This window comes from Drosophila montana, unplaced genomic scaffold (genome assembly GCF_035044405.1).
Source record: "Drosophila montana isolate Dmon_TW-CO22-7 unplaced genomic scaffold, ASM3504440v1 contig_3733_1, whole genome shotgun sequence".
Classification (NCBI taxonomy): domain Eukaryota; kingdom Metazoa; phylum Arthropoda; class Insecta; order Diptera; family Drosophilidae; genus Drosophila; species Drosophila montana.
This window is the reverse complement of record NW_026998620.1, coordinates 8,858,130-8,878,694: the sequence shown is the minus strand read 5'-3', so window position 1 is coordinate 8,878,694 and position 20,565 is coordinate 8,858,130. Positions and strand designations below refer to the sequence as shown.

Below are 20,565 nucleotides of genomic sequence, written 5' to 3'. Positions count from 1 at the left end.
ACAGCGAGTGCAAAACATGATTAAGAGTGAAATATTTATTTGCAGCACTTGGAGGCGCGCCACGGCAGCGCCACGGCAGCGCCAACAATTAGAAGCAAACTAGCAACAGAGCAGCAGCAAAAACCTAACCCCTCAAGCTGAACACCTACCCCAGCTCGCAGCGCTGCTCCACTTGAGCCTGGAGGCAACAGCAACACGGCTTAAACATGTAAATGGCTGCGCTAAGGCCTCAGGGCAAGAGGGAGCGATGATTTAATGGCTGCTAACGCGCAAAAAGAGAAGGCGAAACTGCAACAAGTGCAGCATGTAGCAAGAACCGGACGAAGAAGATAAAGAAGAAGTAGAGCAGTCGGCAAAGTTGTAAATTTAAGGCTTAATTTAATTATATTATGAGTAGTTGCTGATTATCTTTTTGTGTATAAAAATGACCGTATAGAATGTGTTAATACTAAATGCTACGCCCAAACTTAGTATTCCTCCTCCTCGTCAAAGCCATAGCCATACTCATCGTCGTCATCTCCAGCGCCCTGGTTTAGCATATCCTGCAGCGTGGCCTCTGGCTCCGGCTCTGGTTCGGCTTCGGCATCGGCATCCTCTGCTTCGGCTTCGTCATCTAGCTCATCTAAAAGACCGAAACAATAAATAAAGAATATGTCGGCAATAAAATTACAGCCTCGAGCTCACCTGGTTCCTGCGCAATCTCTGGTTTGGCCTCCAGCTGCTCCTCGGGCTCAGTGACGGGCAGCCCAGCCTCCACTTTGACGCGCTTTCGACTGGGTCCTGGCATATCGTAGTTTGGTTTGCCGCGGCTGCTTTTGCCTGAGATGGGTCCCTCCTCCACAATGACGGGAGTCTGCTCCAGCTCCTCCAATGTCTTCGGCTTGGGAGCATCTTCAACTGTCTCACCCTCGCCCGTAAACGAGCCCATGCCTTCTGTTAGGGTTTTTAGGATGTCGTAATTGATTTTACTGGAGATCTTCTTCTCCTGCAGCATCTTCTCGATGGCTTCGCCAGCGGTAGACGATGGCCCGATGACTTTCTTCCTAGGTTTGCGCTTCTTCTTCTCAGGCTTGCCCTCCTCACGCTCCTTGGCCAGCCGTTCCTCTCGCTCCTTTTGCTCGCGGAGAAACTCTGCGTTTAAATTCTTCCACATGCTTAGTTTAGTGTCGGCCTCCTGCTCCGTTAGCACATACTGATCGAGTTCCTCATCGTTCAAGTCGTCAACAAATAACTCAGTCTCCATTGGCTGCTTGGCGCGCTCTACGTCCTCCAGCTCACTTTCGGTTACACGGCAAATGGCCTCGATGTCGGGACGCAGACCTTCGATTACGGCGCTGGTCATGACTGCTTGGGGCTTAGAGTCCGTATCCGTGTTGTTTACAATAAACTCTTGAATAGCTTCGGCATTGGATGCCTCAATGAATTCTCTGGACTCCTGTATTTCAAGTTCCGTTTCCGACAACTGATTATGTTTGCTTGACTGTGCAGACTCTTCCTTCTTGCCTTTTGTCACTTTTCGCAAAACGCTTTCAGTGTATTTTCCAATATCTTTTTCCAAATGCGCATCGATCTCCTTCTGCAGCTCCGTCAGCTCATGCACGCCCATCTATGATATTAAGGTTAGATCAAAAAAAGATTTTATTTACATGAAATATGTACTCACATTTTGTATGAGCTCGCGATCTTTAATTCGCGCTGCCTTAAACGAGGGCGGGTCCTGTTCACGCTCCAAGTCAACGGTCATGAACTCCTCCAGTGTCAGACCACCCGACGGCGTCTCAGCGAACTCGGACAGGCGCTTGCGCAGCGTGGACTCATGAATTTTAACTACACCGATGACATCTGCGAGGGTGCGGCTAAACTCGTGCATGCGAGCGGCAATCAACAGTGCTGCAAATTTCAAAAGCCAACAAATTACAAAAAAATCAACTAAAATCAATTTACGGAAAACTCACCTGCTCCGCAGAGTCCAGTGGGTCGACGTCCCGAGTGCATACAGTCCTTCTTCATGCGCTGCACAATGCGCAGCGCCGTCATGGACACCTCGTGGGTCTTGGGCCCCAGCTGCAGTCGGTTCGCGAAGCGCATGATGTACAGACAGGGATCTGAAAAGGCGTGTAAATGATGCAATAAGGAACTTGTCAATTAAGTGCACAACAACAAGTTTTTTTCTTGGCTGCCGAACCACATGGCCACCAAAAAAAATTGATAACAAGCCGCAGCAAAAGAAGTCGTTCAGCGACCTTCAAAGCGCCTCTAAGCAATGAAATCGAAAATAGCCAATAACCGGCCATGCGACAGCCGAAAAACAAACTTGAACCCGAGCGCCAAGACGATATTCTTTTTAATTCATTCAACTTTTACAAGACGCTGGCATTGAGCGCAGTCACGAAAGACAAAAAGAGAGACACAGAGAGAGAGAGAGAGAGCGGCTTGTGATCGAGTCAAGATTGAGCACAAGTAAGAGAGAGAGAGTGAGAGCAAGTTAGTTAGCTTTTTAGTAGCATGCGATAGATTTGAAAACCGCAGCAATATTGCGCATACGTCAGGTTGCCTGAAAGACGTGTTGAGTACGTCTTTTTGGCCATTTGTGTTTGCCTCTTAAGCCGGTAATTAGTTCTAGTTGGTCTGGAAAATGCAAAAAGGTGACACAGCAACGCGCAGCAATTAGTAACTGGCCCGAAAGCAAATAGCAACAGCAACAACAAAGAACCCGCCAACACACACGCAAGGCAAATAGACTTTGCACAAAACGCACTGGAAAATCAAAATTATGTGCGAAAAGAGTGCGAAGAGCACAAACTTAAACACCATATACCAAATACAAAATACTAAGTCCACAATAGACCTAAACTAAACAACCTTGCAGTCAACTGCGCCAAGCGAGACGGTGCTAATATTTGACAAGCGTGTGACTAAAGTCACAGGGGCGCTTGGGGTCCAGTTGACCGTCAATCTTAAGCTACAAATTTGCATTAAACGATACGAATTTATATTGAGATGCCAAAATTATATGCACAGTGGTGCAGTCGATATGCGATATGTGTGATATGTGTGCGCGCCCATTAGCCTTCTGGGCAGGCCCTTAAGCCCTGTTTGTGCAACAACTTGACACACTGAGGCAGCCGCTAAACGTCGACGGCAATTACAAGCACAACAACAGCCCCTTTGGGTTGCGGCGGTTTTCACAGGGTCCGGCAAGAGTGCTCGAAAAAATATTTATTAAACCCTAATGAATGCGCATATTTAAGACAGCCCAACCCCGCCTAAGTTCAAGCCGCCCACTCATGCAACTGTCGAGTGGTTCCACTTGAAAAATGATGCCGTTGTCGCTGCTGCGACTGCATTGACCCTTCTGTGCAGCATCCACTCATCCAGCAGCAGCTGTTGCAGTTGCTGCTCCCCCATATCTGACAGCAGCCCGCTGCGGGCGGTGTGGCAGAGGGGGCGGGGCGGGGCGGCCACGGTATCTGCTGCTGCTAATGGTTTCTTAATGTTTCCCTGTCCGCCGACGCCAGCGCTCATTGCAGGAGCTAGCGAAATTATTATTATTTAAACTTTATTTTTGCGTTTGTCATGACAGCAATTATCGTTTTGGGCGTGTTACACAACACCCCCTCCCCACCAAAAAAAAAACCCCCCGGACTGCGCCCAGCGAACACTTTGTTGCCCTTGCAAAATGGCAACAATTTGGGCAAGCGCTTTCCTAGACGCAATTAACTCGGCTATGGTGCTTAATTGCTATTTAATTTAGCCACGATTAATTATTAACTAGCATTGTGCTGTGGTTTGCTTAAATATTAAGCAATAACTAAACCCGCCAACCTTCAATATCTGAATTCTGTCTCAATCAATTAACAACAAATTAAGCGCAGCTTACAAATAAATAGATGCCTATAAAGATTGTATAAAATTTAAACGCCGGCCTCTTTGTATGAGTTCGGATCATAACTATTAGGTAAGCCTATTAAATATGCCAGACTGAAACCTGTAAACATAAAACAAATCAAACATAATACAAGTCAGTTTTAGTTTTCAGAATAAACAAATCAGTTTTATGCAAGCCTTTCGTTAAATGAAACGAAGTACGAACAAAAGAAAGAGTTTAAATATTATTTTCGTGGTTTTACTTATGTGTGTTAGTTATAGGCTTTTTTGCGAATTTAATAAACATATTTCTAACACTGACTAGGGCGACCACTTAAAGCTCAGGAGAGACACCTTGCTGCAAGGCTCTTCTCATATTTAAAACCTTATGCAAAAGGGTCTAACTAAATAAATAATAAACAAAAATTAACGCTATTCCAAGCTGGGCATAAAAATCAAATTGAAACCGTAAACTACATTTTATTCACACTCTGCAAACAAACATAAATAAATAAATAAAAAATCACCAAACGAAATAAATAGAAATATCGCATGCGATAAATGCACAATTCATGCGTCTGTCAAGGCAACACAGTCGACCCGCTCGCAGACGAAATACCTGAGAAACACCTGAGCGGCAACGCGTCGATCGTCAAGAAGCTGAATCGCTGCTGTCGTCGTGTCATTTCGAATTCGTTCGTTGACTCGCGAACAACTAAAAGCAATAGCAGCAGCAGCAGCAGCCGTAGCCGCAGCAGCAAAGTCGAACGACGCGCATGCGCAAAAATCACATGTAAAAAAAATATCTAAACATTTTTTATATTTAATTGTTATTATGTGTATGTGTGAGTGTGTGTGTGTTTGTCTTGAAATTGTTGAATAAATATTATTAATTGCAAAGCGCGCGTTCTTCTGTTGACGTTTTAATTTATGTGCAATTGAGTTGAGAGCCGGCAAAGTGCGTGTATAATAAAAAAAGATATATATACTATATATCTAAAAACAAACAAATTCACATCGTTGTGAAGTGCACTGCAATTAAAAAACACAACAAATAAATCGAATTAAATCACATGTTTAATTAAAATTTCGCCGGTTATATCTCATAATAATTATCTCGCAGCCCTCTCTCTCTCACTCACTCAATCTCTATCTTTTTCTCTTCGCTCAGCAGGCCGACGATTTTGGTCGTCTTACCTGTTGACACATTTTTTTAATAATAATGTGCAAATAATTTATGACGTCAATGTAAACAATATTTTTGAATAAATAATAAAACAAAGAAGCATTTGATCAGAAGTTAAGATTTAACAGAGAAAACGTGTATTTAAGCCCAGCTTAAACTAAAGCTGGGCAAAGAAAGTGCTAAAAATCTGTTTAAACAGAATACTTAATGCGTATACAGAAATTAGCTAATGCAAAATCAAACAAAATAAAGTTCAAGTTTTGCCACAAGTCGTACGAGTAGATCAGAATGTTAAGCTGTCTGAATAACTTAACTAACTTAACTGCCTTAAATATAAAGTGTGCCAAATGATCGGGCATATTTTTGACAACCCATTGATTGGTCATTGTGAGTCCCCACTCTGAGTAGCACTTCGAGTCTAATGAGTGATTACTTGTGCTGTCTCAACAATACTTGCATATTTTTTATTCGATATCATGCAATCAAAGTGAATTTAACAGAAATAACAAATTATAAAGTATATATTCTAAATAAAATAAATAGTTGCAAAAAAATGCTAAAAATATACATTTTAATTACACTTATATGCAGATAATGAAAATAGTTAATAGATTTATCCCAACTAAAGTTAATACAGCAAAAATTCCCTAATCGATATAAATATTATAATTATAATCAATGCATTAAAATGTTGCCAAAGTGCATATTCAATTTGACAATATATATATATACATATTTTATACTATGTGCTATCTACCTATTTTCTCAATTTTCTTCGAACCTTGAATAATTTCTTTGTGCTTGTCTCGTCATATAATAATTTACCCTAAGCTGTAATTTACAGTATTTAATTATGACCAATTTGTTAAGGTGTTTTTGTTAATAGTTGTTTTAAGGCACGGAAATTGCGAAGAAGCCGCTCGGAACGCGCCAAGATCTGGCAGCGAATATACTCGTCTATGACAAACAAACAATTCCATTTAGTTTTCACTCGTAGCCAACACCAACAAAAACAACAAATATAAATTGCCCCACCCGTTGTTAAGACCGCAGAAAAGGAAAAAATAAAATAAAACTGTCTTCCTATTCTCGTTTTGCGAATGGTTCATTGAAATTCTGCTCAGAGAAGCGCGCGACTTGAGACATGAATATTTAAATATTAAATAATACGAAAATAGAAAAGGAGGAAAAAACACTTTTGGACAGTCCCAAAAAACCTGATGACAATTCAATGCGGCCATAGAATATCGAAGCGCTTAAGAAATTGAGCAAACAAAAGCACAACAACAACAACAACAACAACTTTGAAACTGGTTTTCGCAACAAACTAATAGTAGAAACACAAATATCAGAAATCATATATTAAATTTAGAGGCTGTCGCAGGAAGACAAAAACAAAAAAATTATGCGCATGACTTTCAGCTTGATAAAGAACCCAAGAGTAAAGCGCATTGTGTGGGGGGAATTTTTGGGCTCATTGTGAAACACTTTTGAAAGACTTCAAAAGCCAAACAAAAGTCAAAAAATGTTAAGTCGGCAAGTCATTAGACAAAATACAGCATGACTTTCCAAAAAAAATATAGAAAAAAGATTCGATATATGTATATGTATGTACTTGTATGTACATGCATGTAATTGCATATAAAGAAATATTAATAAAAACGAGTAGATTGTTGTACGAGTAGTAAAACTGCACACTAATGTCTATAAAATTATCTGCAAATCAAAGCGTCTAAACCGCAAGGCCTCAACCGACCGACAACCCGACCGCCTGACTGACAGACAGACTGACAGACAACCCCCAAGCGACCGACACCTGACTGCTTGGCTGCCTGCCTGAATGATTGCAAAACCACCTAAGGGCACTCGAAACGAGGCATAAAGTAATTTGACAACACCTAACAGATACACAGCAGATTCAAAAATACTAAAAAACAAAAAAAAAAAGCGAAAAGCTAAAAGATGAGCTAAGATCATAATGACGAGTAGCAGATACTCTGGCTTATAAGTTCTAAAGGGCAAGCTACTCTTATTATTTATCACTAGCTGTGCTTTCCTTGAATAATGGAAGAGGGAAAAAGAATCACGTAAATATAAAATTAAAGAGGGAAAGTAAACAGTTCATAGAAAAGATGTACGATCAAAGATGTTTATTTGATACCCTGCTACTATTATTTTGTCATGATATGTCTAACGCATAGACAGCTTCGAGCCCAAAATGTACATATAATATAGATCAGCATCAACAGCCAAGTTTATATAGCCACGACCGACTGTCCGTTTCTTTTTGGGTACTCGTCTCTCAGTTTTAAAGCTATTGTCTTTAAGCTTTGCAACTTTCTGTTGCAAGCAGTCCATATGTCGGAGACGAATCGGACCACTACTTCATATAGCTGTCATAGGAACGATCAGTCGAATAGTTCTTCTCTTCAAAATATTCTCTTTTCAAAAATATTTTTATCAAACTAAACGTTTTTGAGGTTCACTATTCTCGCATATCTGCCAAAGGTAAATGTCTACAAGGGTATAAAATCTTCATCGTGCCCAGGTTATCCTTACTTTCTCGATTTTATTGTAAAACTCTATAGTTCTCATAAAAAAAATATATATAATATAGTACTTTATTTAAAACAAACATACTTATGTATGCAACACATATAATATGGATCACAGAGAGTTGAGAAGTGGGAGCTTTGTATTTGAATTGACAATTGGAGACACAGACCAAATCCGCATATACAATAGGAAATCGAGCAGGAAATTAAGACTAGAACTGCAGTACTTAAACATAAAAAAGATATTGGTAGGCCAACAAACCTTATGACATAGTTCAAATGCCCTTTTTTATTGCGCCAAACGATCTGACAAGCGCTCGTAATTAAAGCGCAAAATCGTCAAATCAACAGCCACGTGAGCGAATGGCTACTCAGCTGCGAGGGCTTGGATTTAAGGCCAATCTTTTTGTTCACGTATGGCCAATAACTGTTTTTGCCCTCCCTTTTTTTTGGGTAATTCGAATCGCCGCTCTCTACTGTATTTCGCTAATCAGCTAAATGCGTTGTGATTGCAAAATCGGACTGCAAATGAAAATGCAACAAAATATATTTTTAACGTGGCCCGTAAAGTGAGTTAAGGTATAATGAGAAAACAAGAGAGAAGACCAATTTAGCAGCTCCACGAAGCCAACAAAAAAACAACAAAAAAAGACAGCTCTTCACTTTTTTCTTGAGTTTTTTTTTTTTATAAATATATTGTTTTTATTTTTTTGGTTTTTTGCCTTTTCTTTTCTTTTGCATTGTACGCATGTAATGAGGAAATAAAAATCGAAAGTGTTACGCGGGCGTTGTTTTGGGGTCTCTCTAGGGTCTGGGTCTGTGACCGTCTCATGTCTGTCCAACCGTCTGCCCGTTTGTCCGTCCGTCCGTCTGTCTGTCCGCCTGTCGCTCGCCGGTGGTTGCGGTCTGACCCGGCTTGGTCAAAATGGGGTCGACATTTGCAATTAAAGAGGCAATGAAAAATGTAATGAAAACGGAGCCAACAAAATACATAAATTAAGAAAAGGGCGCGTAAAGTTAATGCAAGCGGCAAATTTGAAATGCGTTTCCAAACTGCAAAAGCCAAAGCGGAACACAAATTAACCAAGAACTGACTACAAAATGCGAAATGTGCATAAACAAAAAACAGAAAACAATAGGAAAACGAAAATGAAGTCTACAAGTGATGAGTACTAAACGTGACTTGCTTGTCAAGTCGAGAAATGCATTTAGCATAAATTGCAAGTATTTGTGGAATTACGCGTATAAATATCAAAGATTGTATATAGCAGATGCACTCTTATGGATCACAGATACCCATATACATATGTGACATACCTAAATGCAGATTGATGTACATAGGAATTAGCCTAACAATGCACGTCTCACTTTTCTTGAAATTAACTCTGAATCATTTCTGTTAAAATTTCGCTTTATTGTGCATTGTGCAGCACTGAAAACGCAGCATTCTCAACACTGAACAGCATTCAGCGTAGTGTGCACATAATATATAGTAGATATATACTCAGCTACATGAAGCACAGCTGCGCATGGACGTATATATATTATTTTAAAAAATAAACCCTACTTATTGAAATTGTCGGGGTGGTTGGGATTACGGCTCGAGCTTATAAATTTCGTTTGTAAACATATCATTTATTTTCAAAATTCGAATGAAACAATTCAATTTTAATTTATTCAAATGTGCCACCCACCCAAAATCGACATCAACCAAATATGGTTAGACAAAAAACAAGCCACGTTATTTAAATGCATTGATGCTGGGTCTCCCGCAAAAGACTTGTATTTTGAGCCCATCTCCCGTAAAAGTTTTGTATTTTGAGCCCAATCATTTTTGAAAAATATGGTTCGGTTCGGCTGATTATTGCTGAACTGCTTTGGTTCGAAGTTTGCTTCACAGTATTTGGTTCAAATCCAGCTGGCAGCCTTGATTTTAATAGTTAATAGTTATACCAAAGACAATACTAAGTGAGTAATAATATATAAATAGTTATATATCACAATCAGATTTGAATTAACTCTGCAGTTAATTAAATTACTTTATACAAACAAGCTCAGCTCCGGTCAAGCTCGGCTGGTCAAACCAGCTGTTCGTAGCTTACCGAATTCTGTCAGTGATCAGCTGAGTTAATGTTATAATTAGGAGATCTACAAAATGCTGCCCCGGAAACAATCGCATGCCAAATTTTCATTGGGTGCCAACTAATTATTTGTTAGATTTTTTGCGGGACGTCGTCGCTTGTTGATTGCTAAACGCACTCCCGCATCTCCCGCTGGCAGTCAGCATGTCGAGCGGATCGTCAGCGGCATGACACCACGGAATGTGTTGTCCAGTGTTTGCGACAGTGTATTAGTGTGTGTGTGTGTGTGTTTTTGTAGTGTTGCCGTTTTGTTTTGGTTACGGACTTCGCATTGCTGCCAATTAAATGTGGCCGCTTGCATAATTTCCGTAGCTCAGCGCAGGCATCCACACAGGCATCACGACGACAGGTGTGGATTCTGCCCGAGAAATGACTGTGAAAATGAAAGCAAAAGCGGGGAGATCGGATTACATGAGAGCAGAGCGACCCGAAAAACGCCAAGGCCGAGCCAGTTTAAACGATTTCCTGTAGCTAATCCAAAAGCGACAAATGCGTGTGGAAATGAAAATGGGAAGTGGAAGTGAAAGTGCAACGCAGAGACCGCAAACCGAGATTTCGGGTTAGAGAAACAGCAGATAGATAAATAGATAGAGAGAGAGAGAGAGAGTGCGTGAGTGTGTGTGTGAGAGTTCAGTGACTGTATTATCATATTATATAATCTCACGCTTGGCCTTTTGATTAGTTGCAGTGCCAGAGTGCCGTGGGAGTCGGAAACGAGGAGCGTGCGTTTGTAAACATGCCACATTTCGCAACGATGATGCTACAAAGATGATCGAAGCCTTTGCAAACACCCTGAGCAGTCATCTGGGGCGTCATCTATTCTACTGGGCGATCGATACGACGAAGCCAAGAAGCGTCAACGGCGCCAACTACGGCCTCAATCTGCGTCTCTCCGAGCTAATTAACAAATTTCACGGTCCCCTCGAACGGGGCGTGCAGGTGCTGGATCACCTGTTAACGCTCGAAGAGGACGACTTTGCCGGCCATTGGGGCAGCGCCTATGCGCACAACTATGAGCCGGAATACGCGGCACGCGTCCCGGAAAACGAGGAACTGCCGCCGCCCGAGCAAGATCAAACGGATCAGCAGCAGCAGCGCCAGCGCAACAGTAAGTATTGGGCATGTGGGAAATCCGTAGGAAGCTACTCATTGAAAATTCGTTAAAGCAAAGGTCAACAACATTTTTGTTGTTTTCTTTCTTGGCTTAGCCGGTAGCTCATAAGCAGAAACTGGTTTTGTGTGTGTGCGTGTGTGTTCAATTTGTAAAAATCTCAGGTGTGTGTGTGTGTTTTTTTTAGTGTGCTAAGAAATCAACAAACCTTCAGCGATGACAGCAACGATGCCCAAACAAGCAACCAAATCGATTTCAAGTTCAAATTTTTGGTGGTCATATTAAATATGCGCAGCCCAGCCATAATCAATAGCTGTATTCAAACAAAAAAATATGAGTCAAGTTTAAAAACTAAAAGCATGGGCTAATATGTACATGATGCTGCCTCAGCTACTGAACAAGGCTGTGGTAATGTTTGGAATTCACGTACGCATTGACGTTTTTTAATGGGGCAGCCCAAGTGCAGGAACGCGAGCGCGGGCACAGCGTTTCAAATTGGCATGACGGAAATACATATTAGCCGCGACCATGATATAATCAATGAATTGCGGCCCAAGCCGCTTGCGAAACTGACGTAAAGCCAAAGTAAATTGAAATTCAGCTCATTCAAACTCAAAACACGCGCGCCTTAAGCCGCCAAAAAGCTGGCCGCTATATCACACACCAGCCAGATGCATCGCTAGTGTGGATGTTATGTGTAGATCGACAATCGTCTGACCGCCACTGTCTATCGAGTTATCTATCTGCCGACTACTGAAAGTTCTTTCAGGCCGATATACGCAGGTTTCTTTAATTTTTAAAATGACATTAAAAATGTCGCCAGTTAATTGAAAACAAATTGGATGCACTCATTTCAAAGTAAAAGCAGAGTGCCCACATTGTGTTTTTTCCTAAAAGTCGGTTAGTGACCTTTCGGAATTTTCCATTCTCTGACTGCTGTGCAAACAATACAAACACAGCGTAGTCATGGCTAGCAGCAGCAATAGCCATAATAATAGCAATAATAGCAACAACAACGCCTTGAATCGATTCTCGTTGAAAACAACTAACAAACGGAATCAAGAATCCATGTCACACTCCCAGCATAACGGCGGCTGGATTAATGGTAAGAAAAGTGCAAGCAAATACACAAAATAGCAGGTGCGTCGTCGCTACGAGTACCTGTGTGCGTGTGTCCGTGTTATCGATTTTTCACAAAACAGGCGACGACTGTTGTAGTATGTGTGTGACAGTTGAATAGGAGGTAGGGTTAAAGGGGTGGATTTTGTTTATTATTATTTACTTGTTGATTTGTATATGTTCAAAATAATTAAGACACATAACTCTGACATTTTTAAAAAACAACAAAGTGATAATCCGCTCCGATTAGCAATTCACGCACATAAAAACACAGACGCACATTATTATTAATATCAAGGAGACGCACACAGACAACGCTGCTTTGGGGTCCGTGCTAAAAGTCGCGAGCTGCAGATTTAGCAACAACAGCAGCGCCAACGTCGACGCAGCTATTTTTGGACGTTCCACATTACGTTTGGGTTTGATATGGGGGACCGTTTCGGAAGGGGGCCGCCATTGCTGCAGCCACGGCGAATGGGGACACCGATGGGAACTGGCGCAGTAGCGGAAGTGAGGCCGAGGAGGCTAGTAGTTACCAAATGCTGCAGCGATTTCTGCAGAAGCTGGCGGAGTACGGTTGGGCATGGTTTAGATATAAATATGGAAATCTATGCTAAAACAATTTATTGAACTATTCTACTTTTCAGTGGAGACGCTAAACAATGGCAACGGACTGTTGCACTCGCCGCCGCACAATCATCAGCAGCAGCAGCAACAGCAGCGTGGTGCCGCAGTCACATCTCCAGGTGCGGGTTCTGGCAGCGCCGCCGATCATAATATACAGATTACGCAGCCCATAAGTGCGCCATCCTCGCCCTTGGCGTCCCCAGGCGCACTGAACAGCAGCAACAGTGGCAGTAGTCCCACCACATTTTGCCTACCCTCCAGTTCAGCGGCCGCAGCGGCCATTGCCTCGGCAGCGGCTGCGGCGAACGCAGCTATTGCAACGTCAACGCCCAGCAGCGGCAGCGGATCGTATGTGTGTGCAGCTGGCAGCAATAGCAGCTATGCCGCCGTAGGCGCCTCCAATGCAATTGACACGGCCGATCCAAACTGGCAGGCCAGCAAGGCAACCGTGCTGGAGCGCAATGCGGCAATGTTTAACAATGAGCTGCTGTCAGATGTCAAGTTCATCGTGGGCAGCGAGTTTGGTAGGCTATAACGGATCACATAGGAGACACCAAATTAATCGTATTCCTTTGCGAATTCAATAGATTTTGATCCCATTCAGACTATACCCGCACACAAATATATACTCGCAACGGGCAGCTCTGTATTTTATGCCATGTTCTACGGCGGCTTAGCGGAGGACAAGCAGGAAATCAAAGTGCCCGATGTAGAGCCCACAGCCTTTTTAACGCTTCTAAGGTAAGAGTCGTTTATTTAATTGCCCAATTTCTAACTCACTCAAATTCTCTGTAGGTATCTTTATTGTGATGAAATCAAACTGGAACCTGAACACATACTGGCCACTTTGTATGCAGCCAAGAAATATATTGTGCCACATTTGGCGCGCGCCTGCGTCAACTATCTGGAAGTAAAGTTGACGGCAAAAAACGCCTGTCTACTTCTCAGTCAATCGCGTCTTTTCGAGGAGCCCGAACTGATGCAACGTTGCTGGGAAGTGATCGACGCTCAGGCCGAGATGGCGGTTAAGTCCGAAGACTTTGTGGACATTGACCTTAAGACTTTCGAGTCGATACTGTCACGCGAGACACTAAACTGCAAAGAGATACATCTATTTGAAGCTGCGCTCAATTGGGCAATCAATGCCTGTGAGAAGATGAGCATCGACGAAACGTCGCCTAACAAGCGCCGAGTTCTGGGCCAGGCGTTGCATCTGATTCGCATACCGACCATGACACTGGAGGAGTTTGCTAATGGTGTAGCCCAAACGGGCATACTCACATCCCAGGAGACAATTGACATGTTTTTGCATTTCACAGCCAAAATCAAGCCCACTCTCAGCTTTCCCACGCGACCGCGTGCAGGTCTCAAAACCCAAGTTTGCCATCGCTTCCAATCGTGCGCCTATCGGTCAAATCAGTGGCGCTACCGGGGCCGCTGTGATTCTATACAGTTCTCAGTAGATCGCAGGTGAGTAAATCAAACAGAAACATATATGAGATCAGCGATTTAAATATTTTTGCCCTCCCCATAGAATTTTCATTGTGGGCTTTGGCCTCTACGGTTCTTCGACGGGAGCGGCCAACTACAATGTTAAGATTGAGCTGAAGCGATTGGGGCGTACGCTGGCGGAGAATGATACAAAGTTCTTTTCAGATGGGTCGAGCAACACTTTCCACGTGTTCTTTGAGAATCCCATACAGATCGAACCAGAGTGCTATTACACAGCCTCAGTTATATTGGATGGCAATGAGCTAAGCTTTTTTGGCCAAGAGGGCATGTCTGAAGTGCTCATGGGCAATGTTACATTCCAATTCCAATGCTCGTCGGAGAGCACCAACGGCACGGGCGTGCAGGGTGGCCAGATCCCCGAACTAATCTTCTACGGACCCACTACAGTAACCGCCCTGAACTCGCCCACAAGCTCAATATGCGCAACGCCCAATGTCACAAATGGGGCAGCCGCAAGCAATTCGAGCAATAATGTTAACAGTGCTACTGAAGAGCTGCCTCTTGGCAGCACGGCCGCCAGCAGCGATGGCAGCAACACCTGATGCGCGCAGTTATACTGCGCGGAGTGGCAGGGCGCATGCTATTATCGCCAGCAACCGCAGCAGCAGCAACAACAGAAAAGACCAACACAGACGCAACAACAGGAACATACACAAAATAGAAACTCATGGGTTTTCAGTGCAACACAACAAAGCAAATTGGGGTTTTAAGGATATCGATATTAGTATGATATATTAGAATGATATATATCAGTATGATATATATACATATAGTTATTATATATACACACACTTATACGATCACACGTAGAGCGCTCTAGTTTTGGTAGTACATAGAGATATATATATATATACAAACATATAGTCTGTTGGTAAATGCATACAAACAAAATATTTTAAATTCGAAAGCGTTAACCCGCAGAAGTTAACCATATACACACATACATACACTTATACTAAATACGTTCCAAAAACCTGAGACGTTGTGAAAGCCAGTATGTAAGGTAATCAGAGGCATCTTCAATAAGCAAGTAAACAACGGGCAATCAGTCAAGCTATTGATAACTAAATATATTCTAAACAAAATTAAATGCAAAACACGACATACAAACATATTTTTTGCCAGCATATACTAAACAAATAAATAAATATTGATATATACTATATACACTTGAAAGAGTATTACGCCATGTTGAAGTATGCGTACGAATTTGAAAGCCAAGTTAAACATTTAATGATGTACACACTTAATTAGGATTTGCCAAACTCTCAAATAAGAATGACAATGATATATATGCGCAAAAATTATCTTTATGTATACCCTTGTAGTGTGCATTTGTAGTTGCATTAGTTGCACAATATGACGCATCTCTTCAAGCCAGACGTACTCATTTTATACTTGATTACGAAACTTTCAAATAACATATTCATATTAACCCATACTAATGCCTTTCCTATGATATAAAAGCAACCAATTTTGCATTAATCTGCCCAGGCTGCTCTACGCAACAATGATATTTCTGTTCAAGTTTTTGATTTCTTTGGAAATTGTACTGATTTTTGCTTTTTAAATAAAAACGATCGTTTTTATACATATATAATTTAAGACGAATGTTATCCTATATTGAATATGAAATCTTTAAATTGTGTATTATGATTATTAACCAATAAAATACATTATTAGATTTTTTCGAATTTAAACAACATTAGATGTGCATGTGACTTCTTTGGTCTTGATACACTAAAGGAATTTTTCGCGGCCACTATTTACTCGCTCCTCCCATTTTTCTCTGGCTCGGTGAGTTTAGAGGAGACACGCTCGCGACTCACTCTCTCGTTAATTGTTTTCACCAGCTCTCTCACCTTGCCCCCCTTTTACTCTTTCCTATCCGAACTTCCTAAAATCCAATTTATCAGACCGATATGGGTATTCATTGAACATGTATTAAGAAGTGCGAGTGAAGGAAGTATTAAGGGGCTTTTGTGAGCTTTTACGTAAAAACGATTGTGTATTGGAAATTACTGATTTGGGGATATTACTAATTGAAGGGTATACAGCTACCCGCCCGATGTTAAATTAAGCCAACAAGCACAATTGAAACTCACCCACGGATGGTATATTAATGCACAAGGCATGTGACAGCTTTAAATAAGTGCGTCCAAGCTCGTACGAGCAAATCTGCTGTACATCACTTATGTCGATAAGTAGATCTGCAAGAACAAGACTCATAAATTGCCATAGATGTGCCACAATCAAGCACTGCCCACTTACGTGAGGTGCCCTCGGTGCGGCAGGTCATGTACACGCAAGCAGCATAAATGTGGGTGCTCTTGCGGCCCCGCGTTAGGTGACGATGCAGAGCCATCTTAAAAAAGTTGAGAGCAGTGTCTGCGTAATGCTGTGTCAGCTGCAGCTGCTGGCACAGGAGCGTTATGTCGCGCTTAGCCTTTTTGATTGTTACCTCGCGAGACTCTGTGCCGGAGCCAACTTGGAATTTGCCATATCCATAATTTGTGGCACCACCCGAGGACTCGGCGGAAACAAACTGTCCAATGGCGGCGGCGCCATGGCCCATTTCTTCGAATTGCACCTCGGAAACAATGAGCGAATCCTCCAGCACAGAGCCGCAGTTCATGCAGACTAAAAACAGCGTTAAGGATAATTAATAGGTGGCATATCTTTTGTAGGATATACTTACCGCGATCGCCGCGTGCATTATCCTCCTCGATCTCATTAGATCCGCAGTTGCGACACTTTAATCCCGTCGACATGATGTTTATTCAGCTACTCGATAATAAGAAAATATCTAGAGAGTCCTAAATGGGAGCACAAATTAGCAACTCAAGTAGGCATAAGGACCGTCTTTCACGACATTTTAATCATATACACAAATTTTATTTAAACTAAAAAGAATGCCGCACGCGTTTTCGCTACAGCGCAAAATACCAATAAACAGCTGTTATTTCTAGTACGCGGTTAACAAAGAAATTTTATTTACAAAAAATTAAGCATTTGAAAATACAAAACCTTGTCTCCATATTTAATACCGTCATTGATAAATATACATATGTATATTTTTTACATCATTACAATATATTAAGAACAGTATTGACTAAATACGTAAATGAGACTGTCACCACAACTCTTATGAGTCGCATAGCCAGCGTAGCAAACACTTACAACACTGCGGTGTTGATTTCGTGCACATTACCAACACTGGATAACATTCACCGTAAAAGCAACTAGAAAATAAACGAGCAGGCCAGGCGGCATTTAGAATTTGTTAAATTTGTATATCAAACAAGAAAACGAAAAGCATTCTTATGAGTATGGCTGACGGCGATAGTGCAATCCCAATAAGTGGAGAGGCTAAGCCAACAGCCGGCATGCAGATAATACCAGGAGAGCTGGTGGCTTCAATTGAGGAAATCGTAATGATTGATCCCGATTGCTATGAACTGGATCTGAATCATCGCCGCATAGATAAGCTGGAGAATTTCGAGCCACTTAAACAGATCGAACGTTTGTATCTGCGATGGAATCTCATCAAGAAGATTGAGAACCTGGATATGCTGAAAACCCTTTTGGAGCTGGAACTATACGATAACCAGATCACAAAAATTGAGAATCTGGACAAGCTTGTTAACCTGGAAATACTGGATCTCAGCTTCAATCGGCTGACCAAAATTGAGAACTTGGACAAGCTGCTCAAACTTGAGAAACTCTATTTTGTGGCAAACAAACTCACCGTAATAGAGAACCTCGGCATGCTGACTAATCTGACCATGCTGGAGCTGGGTGACAACAAGCTGAAGAAAATTGAGAATATCGACACATTGGTGAATTTACGACAGCTGTTTCTGGGCAAGAACAAAATCGCAAAAATTGAAAATCTCGATACGCTAGTCAACCTGGAGATACTGAGTCTGCAGGCCAATCGTATAGTAAAGATTGAAAACTTGGAGAAACTGACCAATTTGAAAGAGCTATACATATCCGAAAACGGCATAGAAACCATAGAAAATCTGTCCGAGAACAAAAACCTGGACACGCTAGATCTGGCTAAGAACAGGTTGAAGGTAATTGGCAACTTGGAGGCCCTCGAGCAGCTGGAGGAGATCTGGCTGAATGACAATGGCATCGACAACTGGAAGAACCTCGAAGTGCTGAAGATGAACAAGTCGTTGCAAACCATCTATTTGGAACACAATCCAGTCGCGACAGATGTACGCTATCGTTCCAAATTGCGCGATATTTTACCCCACTTGCAGAAAATTGATGCCACCCTGTGCGTGTTGCCGGGCACACACGCGTAACAATATGGATAATCTTATATCGAATTCATTAATTACGTTAACATGAAACGAACTAAAAGTTTAAAAATATATATTCCAAATTTAAGTTTTTTGTTTTTTTTTTCGAGTGCCGACTTAGTGTTTATTTTCACTTAGCGATAAAGGATGAATTATCTGAATAGATCCTTTGTCATTGGCCAGGCAATTTATTTTTAAAAAGATTCAGGCAGCTTTTGACTCTCAATTGCACACTTTTTCCAATTACAATTTATTATATCTACATTAAAGAACGGAATATAAATAGCTTTATAAAAATAAACAGATCCCCTTACATTGAGCGCATATATACGATTCCTTAAATTAAATCTTTATTTTTGCTTAAGTCGCATTTTTCCTGATATCTGTTGCTTTCACCAATTTCTCATTATTTCGTAAATCCATATATAATATTGTCAGATAGATGAACAGAGAGTAATTCAGTACAATATATAAATACGGAAATATCGCCAGTTCAAAGAGACAATTCTCTTATCAGTGTACATAATTCTTTCTCGGTTGGTAAACAAAGGACTGGCGCGTCAAGTGGTAGCTAAAACGTAGATACTACGTTAATCAGTGCTTAAATCTTAATAGCGTAATAGTCCGTGGCGTTGACCTGGTGCGGACCACCATAGAAGTCCAGCACAAATATATTCCTTATGTTCAGTTCGCACAGATAGAAATTATGCTCTATAAAAACATGAATGATAAAGAATATGTGTAACAAGTACAAATTAAATTCTACTTACCATTTATCCAGTTGGCCGCCGCTGGATGGCGTTTAATAAAAATGTTAAGTGCGGGTTTATAGCTTGGATCATGGTCCGGGAGCTGTTAAATCCATGACTATATTATTGCTATAAAAATTAATTAATCGATCACAACAGACCTTTTTCACTTGACCGCTGATTATGACACGCGCACAAGTTGGCTCCATGGGATCCATGTTCGCATTCTTGCATTTCAGTGTTTGCTCATCCGTAAACATGAAAGTCACCTTGTTATTTTTTTGCCAGTCTGGGCCCGTAAAATCCAAATCGACAAGCAAAAATCGTATTACGCCCGTGGAGTTGCCCCCAAGACCAGTGTCATCGACTGATATTATATTAACCATGGGATAGTCTTTCACAACTTCGTTGGTTGAAATGCTGCCCACAGATGCCCAATTGGCACGGTGCACTAGTTGGCGCGCGATCTTGGCATGATTTAGTTCCAGCTGCCGCTTATACTGAGCGATAATCCGAGCATCCTGAAGAGCCGAGTAGGCCTGCGTATGGCTAAAGAATACACAGGCAACCAGTAAAAGCAGCAGCAGCTCACACCCAATATGCATTGTGTTGCGGCGACTGAGAAAGATCAGCGAATATGCTCAACGGTTCTCTCTGAAATGCGCACTGTGAAGCGTTAAGTGGAACTGCGACACTTTTAAAGGCATTTATTTGCATGGCCTTATCTGGCCGCATCAAATGCATTTTCCTATATACATATGTAAGACTCGAATAAAGCTCATGACTCAAGCGTACAAAAAGAACAAAGAGCAGTTTACAGTCTACAAGCTGATGAATTCCCTCAAGTTTTTTTTCGGGCTACTAACTTTGCCAACTTATATCACGCAGTTTCCACAATTACGTTTCGTATACCTCTACTATCTTGCTTACCTGACTTTATTTATTTATTTTTTTTTTTTACTTAAGTCCTAGGGCTAATGCCGTCTTATTTGAACAGTCAGGGTGCAAGTGCGTTGTTTTGCTTTCAGACAGTCTATCGGAATGAATTGGCAGTTGCGATTTTCTTATCGCGTGCTATAAGAGAGTGAGAGAGAGACAGCGAGAGAGAGAGTGTACAGCTGTTCCATAAGAAACTATCTCACACACACACGCACACTCCAATGCAAAGGCATGGACAACAGCTGGTCATTTTCCAGTTAAGCTTTTAAGCTCGAGTTCGATTGTGGTTTAACATTGAATTTTAACATTTTGTTTATTTCTCAAATATGTTTTGTATGTTTAGGAATATCTTTACATTTTGACTTTCTCGAATCTCTCGAATCGCTCTAGTCTAACATATATTCTCGTAACTTGTACTTACATTTCAACTTTTCATCTTTTTAACT

The 20,565-nt window shown here is 41.5% G+C and overlaps 4 protein-coding genes across 9 annotated transcripts; 2 read left to right on the top strand and 2 right to left on the bottom strand.

Moving 5' to 3' along the window:
- Positions 1 to 358: 358 nt before the first annotated feature.
- On the bottom strand, positions 359 to 17,264 carry Brf (Brf RNA polymerase III subunit). 2 transcript variants are annotated; one of them, XM_064694142.1, is made up of 8 exons: positions 17,146 to 17,264; positions 16,817 to 16,934; positions 16,390 to 16,758; positions 16,224 to 16,328; positions 1,956 to 2,105; positions 1,664 to 1,890; positions 685 to 1,606; positions 359 to 622 (listed from the first exon to the last, which is right to left on the bottom strand). In XM_064694142.1, the coding sequence occupies exons 2-8, from the start codon at positions 16,887 to 16,889 to the stop codon at positions 468 to 470; spliced, it is 2,001 nt and encodes a 666-aa protein (XP_064550212.1). In that variant the 5' UTR covers positions 16,890 to 16,934; positions 17,146 to 17,264; the 3' UTR covers positions 359 to 467. The 2 variants fall into 2 exon arrangements, with proteins under 2 accessions (XP_064550212.1, XP_064550211.1); XM_064694141.1 differs by lacking the exon at positions 17,146 to 17,264 and having other exon boundaries at positions 16,817 to 17,018.
- Positions 4,549 to 15,287, top strand: lute. 4 transcript variants are annotated; one of them, XM_064694136.1, is made up of 6 exons: positions 4,549 to 4,660; positions 10,432 to 10,857; positions 12,627 to 13,130; positions 13,194 to 13,347; positions 13,402 to 14,076; positions 14,141 to 15,287. In XM_064694136.1, exons 2-6 carry the CDS (start codon positions 10,518 to 10,520, stop codon positions 14,658 to 14,660), a joined length of 2,193 nt encoding a protein of 730 aa, XP_064550206.1. In that variant the 5' UTR covers positions 4,549 to 4,660; positions 10,432 to 10,517; the 3' UTR covers positions 14,661 to 15,287. The 4 variants fall into 4 exon arrangements, with proteins under 4 accessions (XP_064550206.1, XP_064550209.1, XP_064550210.1 ...); XM_064694139.1 differs by lacking the exons at positions 4,549 to 4,660; positions 10,432 to 10,857 and adding an exon at positions 12,148 to 12,550; XM_064694140.1 differs by lacking the exons at positions 4,549 to 4,660; positions 10,432 to 10,857 and adding an exon at positions 12,149 to 12,555.
- A 70-nt stretch (positions 17,265 to 17,334) lies between the features above and the next one.
- sds22 lies at positions 17,335 to 18,519 on the top strand. The gene has a single exon (XM_064694144.1). It carries the CDS (start codon positions 17,442 to 17,444, stop codon positions 18,432 to 18,434), a length of 993 nt encoding a protein of 330 aa, XP_064550214.1. The 5' UTR covers positions 17,335 to 17,441; the 3' UTR covers positions 18,435 to 18,519.
- Positions 18,520 to 18,759: 240 nt separating this feature from the next.
- On the bottom strand, positions 18,760 to 20,205 carry CREG (Cellular Repressor of E1A-stimulated Genes). Of its 2 annotated transcripts, XM_064694146.1 has the most exons (4): positions 20,111 to 20,205; positions 19,342 to 19,798; positions 19,202 to 19,283; positions 18,760 to 19,142 (listed from the first exon to the last, which is right to left on the bottom strand). In XM_064694146.1, exons 2-4 carry the CDS (start codon positions 19,783 to 19,785, stop codon positions 19,033 to 19,035), a joined length of 636 nt encoding a protein of 211 aa, XP_064550216.1. In that variant the 5' UTR covers positions 19,786 to 19,798; positions 20,111 to 20,205; the 3' UTR covers positions 18,760 to 19,032. The 2 variants fall into 2 exon arrangements, with proteins under 2 accessions (XP_064550216.1, XP_064550215.1); XM_064694145.1 differs by lacking the exon at positions 20,111 to 20,205 and having other exon boundaries at positions 19,342 to 20,068.
- Positions 20,206 to 20,565: the final 360 nt, after the last annotated feature.